The 14431-nt window shown below is 37.4% G+C and overlaps 2 protein-coding genes across 3 annotated transcripts in view; both read right to left on the bottom strand.

Annotated features, from left to right (window-relative positions):
- LOC105208538 (semaphorin-5B) overlaps positions 1-3711 on the bottom strand; it is a 125536-nt gene extending 121825 nt beyond the window's left edge. The window contains exon 1 of one of the 2 annotated variants that reach the window (XM_011178440.3): positions 3251-3711. The gene's annotated coding sequence lies outside the window, so the exon portion shown is untranslated. The remainder of the gene's footprint in view (positions 1-3250) is intronic. The other variant, XM_011178456.3, reaches the window with a different exon arrangement.
- Positions 3712-5466: 1755 nt separating this feature from the next.
- LOC105208468 (cysteine sulfinic acid decarboxylase) lies at positions 5467-13622 on the bottom strand. Its single transcript, XM_011178327.3, has 7 exons — positions 13463-13622; positions 11314-11661; positions 7836-8023; positions 7623-7748; positions 6436-6784; positions 5874-6368; positions 5467-5796 (listed from the first exon to the last, which is right to left on the bottom strand). Exons 2-7 carry the CDS (start codon positions 11503-11505, stop codon positions 5608-5610), a joined length of 1539 nt encoding a protein of 512 aa, XP_011176629.2. The 5' UTR covers positions 11506-11661; positions 13463-13622; the 3' UTR covers positions 5467-5607.
- Positions 13623-14431: the final 809 nt, after the last annotated feature.

The following is a 14431-nucleotide window of genomic DNA, read 5'->3' as shown; positions in this document are numbered from 1 at the left end:
GGTTCTTCATGTGATTGCAGACTTTTTTCTCGTTCTTTTTTTTTTTGAATATATGTATTTGTATTTGAAGGCATGCGTCTGTTTTTTGTTTATGTCATCCAATAAGCCTATATATTATAAGTATTATCTGCATTTGAAACCCGCCTTTACGTCGTCTATACACTTAAGACACTTAAACGCATAAAATACGAGTAGGCAAACTTGTAGGGACTACATACGCGGCAAGCTAAGCTACGTTGAGTAGTTGTTGGGATAGGTCGCAAAAGGAACAGTGGAGAAAATAATGAAGGAAAGTGATCTAAGCTCGAAACTACTGCTGTGCTTTGAGTTGGATGACGTAATCGCTTCAAAACTAAATTTTTAATGTATTAAGTCCAAGAGAGAGAGAATATGTTTTTCTCAGAGAATCAACAACATAATTTGATGATGCTAAATTGTATCTTGGAACACTTGATCTACAACTCCTCATCTCAGCATGAACCTATATGGAATAAAACTTATTAAAGTTATCTAATCTTTCAAATTGAGGTACTTACTGTATAGAAAATCTAAAATCGTTGGCTTATACTTATTTTAGATGTTCGAAAGTACCTTTTATCTATCATATAATGGGTTGATCTATTAGAAGAACTCTTTTTACCTTCAAGAACCAGTTAGCTTATCAATAGCCTTTTCGCACCGGAGCAATTGATCAATTATCCGGCATTTGCTCTATTATAGCGCTGATTTAGATGGATTTGCCATACAAAATAAAAATCTAATTTTTCTACATTAATATTTAATTGATTTTTAATCGAGTTGACAAAGAACGTATTTGTAAAAAAATACTACTCGACGATAGATGACACTGCTGGAAAAAACGGTTCTGGTTATTGAGAAAATAGCAATCAAAATGTATAACAAACTGATCGAGTAGCCCGCAGTGTGAAGGGCAAAACCTGGTTTCTCAATTAAAATTTTAATTGATCAATTAATTTGGCTGTGCGAAAAGGCTATAAAGGGTTTTTTATTGAAAGTTCGGGAATTCTAAAGAACTATTTTTATCAAATCTGCCAGCTTACATAGTAGAAATATTATTTAAAGTTCATATTTTTCGTTACCACTGTTCCATGTCTAATGCTCTGAAGTGTGGCGTAGGGTCTAAGGTCCAACTGAAGAACTATTTTTGTATACATTTGTATTTATAGTATTCAAATATATATGTACCTATGTAAAAGTATTATATGTGTAGTGTATAGCGAAAGAACAGCAATAAATTGTGGTAATTTACGAATTCGACACGGAAAAGATGCACAAGACACACACAACGAGAATTGCATAAAATGAATTTACTGCACTAAAAGCAGTCTAATAGGTATATAGCATTAGTGAGGACCTCGATAACTCATGCACAGAATTAGCATAGATTAGACACACACCAAGAAAGCTGCGAAAGTGGTGTCCAATAACTTAATGATCGACATTGTCATTAAGTAACTTGCTGAGAGTACCACTTTATAGAGATTGCTTTTAGAATTTAATTAAAGTTCTAGTAGAGTGTCTGCATAACTACTAAGTCAGTCTATAGTTTAATTTGTAGTTCAGTTAAACGACGATTAGGTTTAAGCTACAGTTTACACGTTCCAGAGCTGGTAACGCATGATCGTACATTTGCCTCTCCAGCGAACTTTAATAATTTAGCACAGGAATGGGAACACTGAAGAAATGCGAAACGGTCAGCAAAATAGTAGAGCGTTGCCAGTCGCTACAATACACTCAAGTAGCAATCAAATAAGTATACACAAATCCACAACTTGAAGACTAAACAATGGAAACAAATCACAGCAGTGGCAAAGCAAATAAAATCGCTCTGCGTAACGTACTGGGGACTGCACGTTAGATCCGTAGACTGGTGAAAATCTAACAAATCAACAATTGCCGTATGATTGCGACTAATGAGTCCGACAATTGCAGAAATCAGCCAGCCAAAACAGTTAGACTGCCAGTGAGGCTTGCGCAGAAAAAAATCTCAACGCACAAAAGTCAAACACCAGCACCAGCAACCTTATGTGAGTAGTAAGTAGTCGGTGGAGGTTGTTGTCGACATGACTGCAACTTTAATGCTCGCTGACTGCCTGCTAGCTGACTGCCAACTTAGCAATTGAATCTCTATACATACATATGCATTCATACGCTAATTCTTTTTTCACCGCTTGCTGCCTAGCTGCAGTTGAACTCCAAGTTAAGCGCCTGAACCGGTGCGCAAAGCCTTACTTAGAGTTCCGCGCCGCCTAGAGTTGACTTAAGCTGTGCCGAGTTGTGTTGTATTGAGTTGATGATGGAGCCGCTGTTGACGCCATTGAAGAGGACGATGATGTTGACGGCCAAAGACGACGGCGGCAGCAACCAGTGTTATATGTGGTTTGTATGTACACATGCTACACTGTTGCACTGATGATGACAATGACGAGCGCTTTAGGCTGGCGACCGCATATTTTGCGCTACACACGCATTTTTCTACCACAACATAACGCTGTAGAATCGCAGTAATCTCTGGAACTCCACTCGATTGGCATCTGTGTAGGTATGTAAGTGGGTATACCAAGACATGCGACTAGGATTGAAGGCGCGGAATTCTTGTATTGCTACAGTTGCATGAAGTAAGCAGATTCCTACAGAATATTGGCGAGTCACAGCGTCACAATTGTGCTTATATGAGTAAGAGGCGTTACAGAAGTACTTAGCATAGATTTTTAGCTAACCATTCGGTATTTATTAGAGCGAAAAGTGCGAGCGAAGAGATTAAAAGGAAGCTAGGTGTAAAGGTCTGTAAGGCTGAATCACCAGAAGTTGTTCTCCGAGCGTCCATGTAAAGATCAGCAAAATTGAACCACCAGAAGAAGTTCTCTCCGAGCGTCCATGAAATATATACAAATAGAACTTTTTGCTTTTGTTTCGGCGCTTCAAAATCCCACCTTCTAAGACCAAAAATGTCTATATTTTAATATAATTGAAATTGGCTTTCAGCTTATGTTTCATCATCTTTGGTTTTGAAAATTTCAGATAAGCCGACCATCGGATACGTACGAGCAATCCTTCTTTCCACAAATGCTCTGCATTCAAATTCAAAATCCACGCTTGAAGTTCCATACATGGCAATAGTTGGTACTCTCGCTAAATTGTGGTCTCATATGCATCTACGCGCTTTAACTCAACAACCCATTTCAATTAGCAATAATGGAAATCAAGTAAAATATATGTATGTACTTACCACAGAATGTGCACATCAGCTCCGTTGAAAGTGCCACATGCTTTATGCTGGCTGCGCAACATGCGTCCAACACATGCCACCACCAACAAGCGCACTTATTAAGCATGCACGACCGTCGACCACTTTGCGCGAGCATGGAATACGCCGGACGGTTTGACGGCTCGACGCGTTCCAAACGTTCCGATTCATTACCGCGCACATTTGCTTAATTTCACAACATTTTTTTCACATTTTTGCCAATTGTGGTTTATGATATCCACAGCAAGCGATGGCTTTTCACTTTTTTCACATTTTATTAATATTTTTCACTTATTTTACGTCGCCAACTATTAATTTCTGCATGCGCATACAATTTTCGCAAATGCATATTGCGTTTCACTTCAACTGTCAGTGAGCTAAGCGCGCTTATTTTGACTTTTCTTCTTCTGCTGTTTGTTCTACTTCTTGCGCTGCATTTTTGTTATTGGTTTGGCATGTTGATTTTACGTACGCGAAATGTTTGTTTCTTGCTCATTTGCTACCGCTGCTATACCTCCCCCTTCTCCACCTGCGCCTTCATCGCTTGGCTTCTATCGTATTTAGCAGAGTTTGTTTACATTGCAGTCAAGTTCAGCAAAAGTTCATTTGCATTTACTGCCTTTACACCACTGATTTGTCGTGCCCGTTGCTTTATTTAGTTTGTTTACATTTCGTGTGCCTAATAAGTTCTTTCGCGCTTTCGTTCGTTTCGCTTCGGTTTTGACTTTGAATTTGTCTTTGGCTTTGTTGGGATCATTGCATATTGCATTCTGCGCGCTGCGCTGCGCTGCTTCTGTTGTTGCTTATGCTTAAGGATTTGTGTCAGTACTTTAATTTCCAGCACTCGCACCTTTTTGTTTTATTTTGTATTTTATTTCTTAAGCATTTGCTTTTCTCTTTTAACATATTCCATTACTTTTTCCTTATGTTTAATGTTCTGCGGCTCCAGGCAATCGGTTGCATTGTAATTTATTTTGTGTGACCGATTAGCATTGATTGAAGTTTTTACGAGTGTTACGAAGCGGCAAGGGAAGTACGTGCTGTAAATTTGTATATATGTATGTATATATGCACTTAGGTAATAGGAGCTGTGTTCAAAAAGTAACGGGAATTGTCGATTTTTTTGCAAAAATGTTTATTTTCGCTTCGGTTCCAAAGAATAGTTCCAATTCCACATTATGCAAGTATGCCAGCGTCTGTTCCAATCGTATAAACACTTCTCATGCTAGATTTTTGGGATAGTCTATGGCTCTTTTAGCGATTTCTTGTATACTTATAAAACGACGGTCCTTTAATGTTCCCTTTATTTTTGGAAATAGGAAAAATTCTCACGGTGTCATGTCTGACGAATATGGGGCATAGTTACAGTATTGTTTTTGACCAAGAATTCACAATTGGACTTTTGGACAATCTGAAATTTTCGCGTTAATTTTTGAACACTATTATTATGGAGGCGAGTTGGGAATTAATTCAGCTCCACAACATTAGTAGAAACTATCCAGGTTCAGCAATATCTCATCATCATTACCAACTATTCTCGGCTTTATTGGGCGATCATACTACTAGTCGAAGAAGTCTCTGCAAAATTAGGTCGATAGGGACAGCAAATAACGCCATATTTTTCACCGCTCTTTTGACATTTCTCTTCAGTAAGGTTTGTCATGTCAAGATGGAAAGATATACAATTCAACAACGTGTCGAAATTGTTAAAATATACAACCGAAATTCAGGAGTCAGTGGTCTCAACTTTAAGAGCGCTACGTCCAAGGTAGCAATCCACATGTACTCCATGAATCACCATTTCATCCGAAAAAAATTACGGTTTGGTGTGGTTTATGGCCCCGCGGCGTCATTGAACCATTCTTCTTCCGTGATAATCAAGATCGGCACGTTACTGTGAATGGAAATCACTTCTACTCAATGATAACCGAATATTTTTTGCCCGAATTGGATGATTTGGACTTGGACAACATGTGGTTCCAACAGAACAGCGCCAGAAGCCACACGGCTAATGTCACAATCAATTTATTGAAAACCAAGTTCTGGAACGTGTCATCTCACGAGGAGCCCAGTCAATTGGACGCCTCGGTCGTGCGCCCTTCACATTTCTTTTCAAACTGTAATTCAAGGTTGTCTATAAGCTGGAGCTCTCGTTATTTCCAAAGTTTGTAATTCTCTTTACCCCAATGATACAATTATTATTTATATGTTATATAATATTTATATATTTTTTATTTTGTTTTGTATAAAATTTTATATAAATTTATAAAAAGTATTTAAAACACACTTAAACTAAACTTAAGAAATAGTGTTAAATATACTTGTCAGGATAATTCCGATTAATACTCGCACTCTTCACCCAAACGTTCGATTTCATTCAAAATGAAATCTAGTTCCGCTTCCTCTAACACTGGGAAACAAGTTAATACCATGCGGAAAAAGTTACCCAAACCACGATATTGTAAAGGCGTGTAACCGATCATCACAGTACCGCTATAGGCCATGCTCTCTTTAATCTTGGGAGCAACCTAGAAACATAAATTGACAAAAGAAGATATAAAAACCAAATTTTAGACGCTACTTCCGGAAACTTTCTAGTACACACCGTATACAAACGTTCGTGCCACGCTGCCGTTTCTTCGAGTCCTCTCAACGCCCTTGGTATATACCAAAAACAAACATTCATATATTGGTAATCATCGAGAACCAAGCGAAAACGATCACTACCACGTTGCTTGATTTTCTCAACTAGCGCCTTTGACATATCAATGGCATGATCCAACAAGCGACCAAAACTGCCATAACCACGTGCCTTCAACATTAGCCAGAATTTGAAAGCATCAATTTTACGTCCACATTGTATGCTCTTATTGCCGGTATCATATGAGACATCATAAAACTTGTCCTGTTGAAAGAGATAGTTCACCTGAATACTATTACAACGCGTGAGTAGCTCACGTTCGCGCGTCAAAAAGAGTGAGCATTGCAGTGGAGCGCCAAGTGATTTATGAGGATTCCAAGCGAAGGAATTGGTGCGTTCGAGACCGGCTAACAGGTGACGATTTTGATAAGAGAGCAGCGCAGAACCGCCAAGACATGCCTGTACGAAGATTTGTATAGCAATTATAGAGATAAATATTTTAATAGACTACGACTCAAATACTCACATCCACATGCAACCACAATCCATATTTCTCACAGACATCAGCTATCGGATTGAGTTCATCGAACGCGCCCAAGACGGTGGTGCCAGCAGTGGCATTCACAAAGAACGGCTCACAACCCGAATCTTGTGCTCTCAATATTTTTACCTCCAAATCGTCTGTTAACATTTGACCGCGTTCATTTGTTTTGACAACCACACAATTGTCGGCGCCTAGACCCAGCCAATGAGCGGCTTTAACAAAGCTATAATGGGACTCTTCAGACGTGAAGAGTACAAGTGGACGCATGCCAAACATGCCGGCAGTCTTCACTTGAGGATGACGTCTGTAGCGAGCTAAAACGAGGCCATACCTGTAGTGGATAGAAGAGAGTTGTTGAGTGGTTAAGACACAGCGAAAAACTTCTACAAAAAATGTGGATTGTCAGAAAGCTTCAACAAGCTTAATGGAACTTTCAACAGAAAACATTCCGAGTTTTTAGACCTTGGTCAGATATAAATGCAGGTCCGATTCGCATATCCGAAAGCCATGGGAATGGAAGAATTGTTAGTCGGAGTATACGTTCGTCGTGGTTTAGTGAAACTGGCCCGGTGAGCTTTGAATATATTTTTGATTAAGGGACCCAAAGCTTTTGAAAGCTTTTTCGAATGAAGGTTGTATGAAGAAGAATATTTTCGGACCGATGTTTCAAAATTATAAAATCGGTTTCTAGTCGAAATATTATTGTAAAAGCTTTCAGAAAAACATAATTAATTTCTCTGAGTGTTCATTTGCAAAAATATGACTCTTCATTATTTGGACAACCCTGTGAAGTTTGAGCACTTCGTCTGTGACCGCGAGGCTCACTCAAATAAAAACATATTTTTGTATGTAAATAAGCTTTTGAGCCGTCAAAACGGTTGTCGGACCCACCCAAAAATAGCACAGGCAAAACAATAGCTTTGCTTGCGTTTTTTTCTAACTGTCTAACTGTTAGCCATATGAGTGAGTAATTAGCCCTAAAGTAACACTTGTCATTGAACATCTTGATAGTGAAACATGTAAGACAACGTCAGCGGATCTAATACAAATTTTCAATGCGTCAAAGTCAAGTGTTGGCCCAAGGCATAACTGTTTTTGCTTACAAATATATTTAAAACAGTGTATGTCTGTATGTTTCTTGTGTCTCAACTTCATGGAACTTTACTTACATATTAGATATGGAGCCACCAGGTGCGAAGATGCCATCACCTTCAGCATAACCAGCCAATTGGCAAACGGTACGTATGATTTCCGTTTCCATCAGCGTGAAGACGGGACCCACTTCATATGTGTAACTGTTATTTTAAATTGAAAAAAAAGAAGTGGAAATTGGTGTGAAATTGTTGTTGTCGTTAAATAAATGTATTTAATATTTTACTTACGCACTGGCGTTGAGCGCATCGGTGATCCATTGTCCCATCAAGCCATACGGATCCATTTGACCGAACAGCTGATTATGAAACCGGCCATGATTGGTTTTTACTGAATACTTAATCACCAGCCGACATAAGTCCTGTATCTCTTCGATGGTATGTGTTTTATTCTCATCAATGCTGAGGTCAATCAATTGCTATGCGAACATTTGTATGATTAATTATTCAATTGTGTACAGCAAAATAATTATAAGTTTTTTGCACTCGGCTTATCAGCGCTTATTGAAAATGTTGCAGCTTCCCCAATAGATAATGCAAAGTGAAGTGATAAGAAAATGAAGTGAAACTGTTGTTGTTGTTTACTTTATACTTTTTGCATTTCATTCACATTTATTTTTTTTTTCCTAACACTTATACTTTAAAAATATTTTATTTTTATTTTTATTGAATGTGACGACTAGCTAGCGGTAACTCGACGATGAGATCCCTAGCAACAAAATTAGTTATGAAATCTAATAACATAATAATTATCAGTGTTTTGAGACAAATTGCTAAAAAACAGCTGCTCTCCACTGGATGGAATTTAAAGTGATAACTGATACGTGGGCTGCTATTTTTATTTTAGAATTTGAATATTTTTTTGTGCTGTACGAAGCGGGTATTGTAATTTTTGACAATGTATCAATGGATAATTCAAATATATTTATATTAAAAATATTATTTTTTAAAAAATATACGTTGTATGTTTAAAAAAATAACGGGAATTTTAAATTTTCACAGGTTTGGAGAGTCCATTTTTGATTTTTTATTATAGTTGGATGTGTAATACGAGCAGCAGAGCTAAATAGAGAAGATGCAATCTTCAATAAGAGTGTACAGCTCCTAGCATACGCCGATGATATTGATATCGGAAGCAACAACCGCGCCGTTAGTTCTGCTTTTTCCCGCCCGGATAAGAAAGCGAAGCGAATGGGTCTGGAGGTGAATGAGGACAAGACGAAATATCTCCTGTCATCAAGCAAACAGTCGCCGCATTCGCGTCTTGGCTCCCACGTCACTGTTGACAGTCATAACTTTGAAGTCGTATACCTAGGCACCAGCATCAACACCGATAATAATGTCAGCCTCGAAATCCAGCGCAGAATCACTCTTGCCAACAGGTGCTACTTTGGACTGAGTAGGCAATTGAAATGTAAAGTTCTCTCTCGACGAACAAAAACCAAACTCTACAAGTCTCTCATCATTCCCGTCCTGCTTTACGGTGCAGAGGCTTGGACGATGTCAACATCAGATGAGACGACACTAGGAGTTTTCGAGAGGAAAATTTTGCGCACGATTTATGGTCCTCAGAATATAGGCAACGGCGAATACCGCAGACGATGGAACGATGAGCTGTACGAGTTATACGACGACATTGACATAGTTCAGCGAGTAAAAAGATAGCGGCTACGCTGGCTAGGTCATGTTGTCCGAATTGACGAAACACTCCAGCTCTGAAAGTGTTCGATGCAGTACCCGCTGGAGGAAGCCGAGAAAGGGGAAGGCCTCCACTCCGTTGGAGGGACCAAGTGGAGAGCGACCTGGTTACACTTGGGATCTCCAACTAGCGCCGAACTGCGAAGGAGAGAGAGAAGTGGCGCACTATCGTCGATTCGGCTATAACCGACTAAACGGTTGCAACGCCAATCACATACATAGATGTGTTTTTATAAGCTCGGTGATTTTGTTTGTTAAACGACACACACTTCGTTGCTTGTTCGTCCGACGTTTTATAAATAGACATACGAGAAATCGCTTAAAGAGCTAAAGTCTATCACAAAAATCGAGTTTGAGAAGTGTTTCGACGATTAGAAGGAGCTCTGGCATAAGAGCATAACATCGGATGGGGATTATTTTGAAGGTGACAACATTAAAGTAGACGAATGAATAACAATTTTTGTCAAAAATGAAAATTCCCGTTATTTTCTGAACACATTTCGTACAATAAAACATTTACCATATGTATTTGAAAATTTTATTTGTCTCACTATAACTGAATGAAAAATATGAAATTTTTTTCCAAAATTCAGTGCAAAAGTTTATTGATCAAATAAAATACTATATCAGAGAACATGGAAGCTTTGAAACCAAAAAAATATTTTTCCATTGTTAGTTTAGAAATATAAACAGCAACCCTAGCATGAGTTCACGTTTCAGTTGAATGAATGATTAATTTTAAACACACTCTTCGCGACCTAGCCAAATAATGAATGTAGTTTTTGTGAATTAAAATATATATTTGTATATCAGTATGCAGCTCAGTGAAAACTGATACGATTTAACTTGAGTCTAAGCAATTTTTAGACGATTCTGAACGCTGCAACTAAAATGAAAACATCATCAAATAAATCAGTGCTTCAACAGGCGCTGCGAACCGCGAACAACACTCACAATTGGGGCGTAGTGCCGTGTCTTAGCAGCAGAAAAATAAATAAAGCGGTACTTAAACTTGAGCTTATGTACTTACACCGCATACAAGCGCTCACACAGCATGCATGCGACAGCGGCAACTTGCACATAAATACCTGTGTGTACACACAATCCTAATCAAAAATCAAAACATGACAATCTACGAACATGATCATGTATCAGCGGCGGTCAACAGCGGATCAACGCGGCCAGCAATAGCAACAACAACAACAACAGCAAAGCGACACATAAAGCAGTGTAACACATAGCAACATGGCGCACAACATAGCAACTACATAGTTTCGCGGCAACAGCGACAGCAACAGTTGCTGACATGTTGACAAAATAATTTTCAAAGTGAAGTGAAAAGAAGCAGAGATTTTGCTGGCAAGCTAAGCACGTCTCTACATACACATACACATGTATGTGCATGTTGTGTGTGCTCACTGAGTTAGTGATTGAATGGATGACCTTTCGATTTGCCATTAAAAATGCCGGTCAAAATGAAAATGTTTAAATCCGTTAAAAGAAAAATAAACTTGACACACTTTTTAATTGCAAATCCAGTGCTCACGAATAACGCCTTGTCATCGCATGCTGTGTCGGGCGACGTTGCGCGCGTTACAGGCATTGTCAATGGATTTTGCGGTCCAAAAGACACACCCGCCTGCGCGCCAAACCCGATTTGACCATGGCAGTGACACGTTGTCGTCGTCGGCATCGTCGTCGTCGTCATCGTCATCCGCTGTTGCAAGCTGCGGTTTCACAGCTTTGTGTGTTGCCAAAGTGTGTTGACAGTTTTGTGGCATTTAAGCCGCTTTCTCGTTGGCTAGCATTAGATGCATATATATATGTATGTACTTACATATATATATACTGTATTAACTTAACGTTAGGTACTCGCTTAGACACTCTTATCTCCCGCAGCTTGCGCTTACCACCACTACTTTTTGTAACTCCCACTGCTTCAACAAGCCAAAGCGCCTAATAGTATACATACATTTGTACATATATCTAACTATATTTATGCTATCCTTACCTTCATTTCATTCGGCTGCTTAAAGTCGACAATTTTTACCGCATCGCGTTCGGCATCGGACACACAAAATGCTTTCTCATTATGCAACAAATCATAGACGGAGCGCAGCACTTTCCAATCATCGGCTAGATTAAGACGTATCTTATCAATCTCATCGACTGCATTTTGAGTTGTTGTTGTTTTCTGTGACATGTTTATTTATTTGTGTTGTTATTTTATCGCGCTTGTTGTTGTTATATTTTTGTGATTGCTTATAATTTATCTGCGCTAATTGCTTTATTTTGGTTATAAGAAGAAGATATGATAATGGTTGGAGTGTTTTCTGCTTGATTTTCTTGTTGGTATTAACTGAGAATAAATTAAAAAAATAGTCAAGTGTGATAAATCATTTTATGGTTAATAATTTAAATATTAATACAGTTCAACTTCCATAACTCGAATTTCTTCTCTCCTCTTGAATTGTCAATAGAAGTCTAATTTTACACAAATTTCCTTCCGTAACTAGAAGTTTGTTTGTGAATTATGGTGATTCGAGTTAGGGAAGATCAACTGTAGTTTTATTGGGAGCTTTAATCTGCTTTTTTCGTATGAATTATTTAGCATTTTTAAAATTAATTAGTTGTAATTATTATTATAAAAATATTGAACTTCAAGTAATATAAAAAATTAAAAAGATTATCAAATAAAAATAAATGGCAATATTTTTTTTCGAAGTTCTATTTGAAAGCACTTTTTTTGTTGACAAATAAATAATTAGAAATTTAAACAAGTAAGGAAAGGCTAACTTCGGGTGCAACCGAACATTTTATAGTCTCGCAATTTATTGATATATTTTTATTAAGATAACACACAATTTGAGCCAATTTGAAAATCCTGTAATTAGGTATATGAGAGCTCGGGGAAGTTATGACCCGATTTAAACCATTTCTGGTACAGAGACACACTATTAGAAGAAAAATGTTTCCTCTGAATTAAATTAAGATACCTGTGAGATTTACCGAAATTTTCGGTGAAAAATTACCATGGGGTACTGAGTTTTTCATATTCGATATTCGGGGCTTTGAAAAGTTATAGTCCGATTTCGACAATTTACAGTATTTGAGTAAAGTTTTATTTCGCTGTCTTCATTGGTTTCTTAAGAATATATTATAAAGTAAACGAATCAAATGGAGTTCAAAATTGAGTTATATGGGAAGTAGGCATGGTTGTGAACCGATTTCGGCAATTCTCCACCCGTGTCATCAGGGTGTCAAGAAAATATTATATACCGAATTTTATTGAAATCTGACGAGTAGTTCCTGAGATATGGTTTTTTACCCATAAGTGGGCGATGTCACGCCCATTTTCCATTTTATAAAAAAAATCTATGTGCAGATTCCTTCTGCTATTTCTTCTGTAAAATTAGTTAGTATTGTTAGTGTTTTAGTCATTTTCAACATAACATTTGTAAGAGAGGTGGGCGTGGTTATTATCCGATTTCTTTCATTTTTGGACTGTATAAGAAAATGTCTAAAAGAAATGACTGCAGAAAGTTTGGGGGGTCACGTTCATAACTTTATTTATGGTTTAGTTATGACACTGTCTATGTTTTCGGTTTTCGCTATTTTATGGGCGTGGCAATGGTCCGATTTGGCCCATTACCCATACCAACCTCCTCAAGGTGCCAAGGAATATGTGTTCCAAGTTTCATTAAGATATCTCAAGTTTTACTCAAGCTATCGCTTGCTCAGACAGACAGACGGACGGACAGACATCCGGATTTCAAATCCACTCGTCATCCTGATCATTTATATACATATATGTAACCCCATATCTAACTCTTTTATTTCTTGGTGACACAAACAACCGTTATGTGAACAAAACTATAATACTCTCTTTAGCAACTTTGTTGCGAGAGTATAAAAAATTCAAACAATTTTAAATAAACCAAAATCTTGTCAAAGTATTTTCTATAATGTATAACTATCAAAGCTTAACCAATTGTTAACTAAGCACTTTTCTTTCGCTGCAACACACCGATCAGCTGTTTTTCTGCTATGCGTTTGCGAAAATTCGGTTTAAAGTTGACTGCCATAAACCGGTTAAGAATAAATGCTTTATAAAATAAATTCCTTCCAAAAAAATCGCAAATCTAACTATAATAACTTACACTTTTCGGCAAACAGGACTTTACTATATTACACACTTCTTCACTTTCACGCGTTTTCTTTTTTCTTTCCGCACTTTTAATGAAAATTTTTTTGACAGACAAGCAGCAGCGTCACTCAAAGACTTTCAATGTTGACGATCGAATGTGGAATTACACACTAAATGTATATGCTAACAAGCACCCACCGCCTACTACCTTCTGCTGGCTATTGACTTCCGTCAACTGCAAACACATACACTTGCCTTAATGTATGTACTTACATATGTACATATGTATGTACAGAGGTTTGTATGTTTGTCAACAAGTCATACGTGTGCTGTGGTGTCAATGATTTAATATATTCTGCAATCGAATTCATTAAGTGGATTCGTGTGATGCTTGCAATCAAGTGTATGCCAGTTGCGCCTCACCGTAAGCACATTGGCATGATATGCAATAAAACAATAAAAAACCAAAGCTTTCAATACATTTCTACATACTCTCTATATTGTTGGTGCTTTTTATTTGCTGTTGCTTGTCTCTAGTTATTTATTCAATGTTTTTTTAGTTGCCATACATTATTTGCATTATGACTACAATTAAAACTTTATCAAGCCTTTATTATTCAACACAATACCATAGCAATACTGATCGTTAATTTGTCAAACTTATTTTCACATACATACATACGAATTGAGGATGAAGTATGTATGTATGTGTGTAAATTTCTATATGTATTCATAGTGCCAATGTTTACATTTCAAGTGACAGCAAGACAAATCAAGCTAAAGATTAATATTTATCACTTTTCTTTCACTTAATAGCTGATAGGCTTTCAAATAGGTATGTATGTATGTATGTATGTGCGTTTGCAAATATGTATGTATAGCTGTGAGTGACTATGTATTTCTTCAATAAAATATTGATAATATTGTTTTTTTTTGGCAATACATATTTTTAAATCAATTTTGTATTATTAAAGTAATATCG

Source organism: Zeugodacus cucurbitae, chromosome 4 (assembly GCF_028554725.1).
Source record: "Zeugodacus cucurbitae isolate PBARC_wt_2022May chromosome 4, idZeuCucr1.2, whole genome shotgun sequence".
Lineage (NCBI taxonomy): Eukaryota > Metazoa > Arthropoda > Insecta > Diptera > Tephritidae > Zeugodacus > Zeugodacus cucurbitae.
This window is presented reverse-complemented; position numbering and strand designations above follow the sequence as displayed.

Excerpts from the sequence above, each read along its gene's own strand:
- LOC105208468 (XM_011178327.3), bottom strand. The coding sequence starts at position 11,505 with ATGTCACAGAAAACAACAACAACTCAAAATGCAGTCGATGAGATTGAT. Across the intron at positions 8,024-11,313 it reads AGCAGCCGAATGAAATGAAG|CAATTGATTGACCTCAGCAT; the intron begins GTAAGGATAGCA and ends ATGTTCGCATAG. Across the intron at positions 7,749-7,835 it reads GATGCGCTCAACGCCAGTGC|TTACACATATGAAGTGGGTC; the intron begins GTAAGTAAAATA and ends TTAAAATAACAG.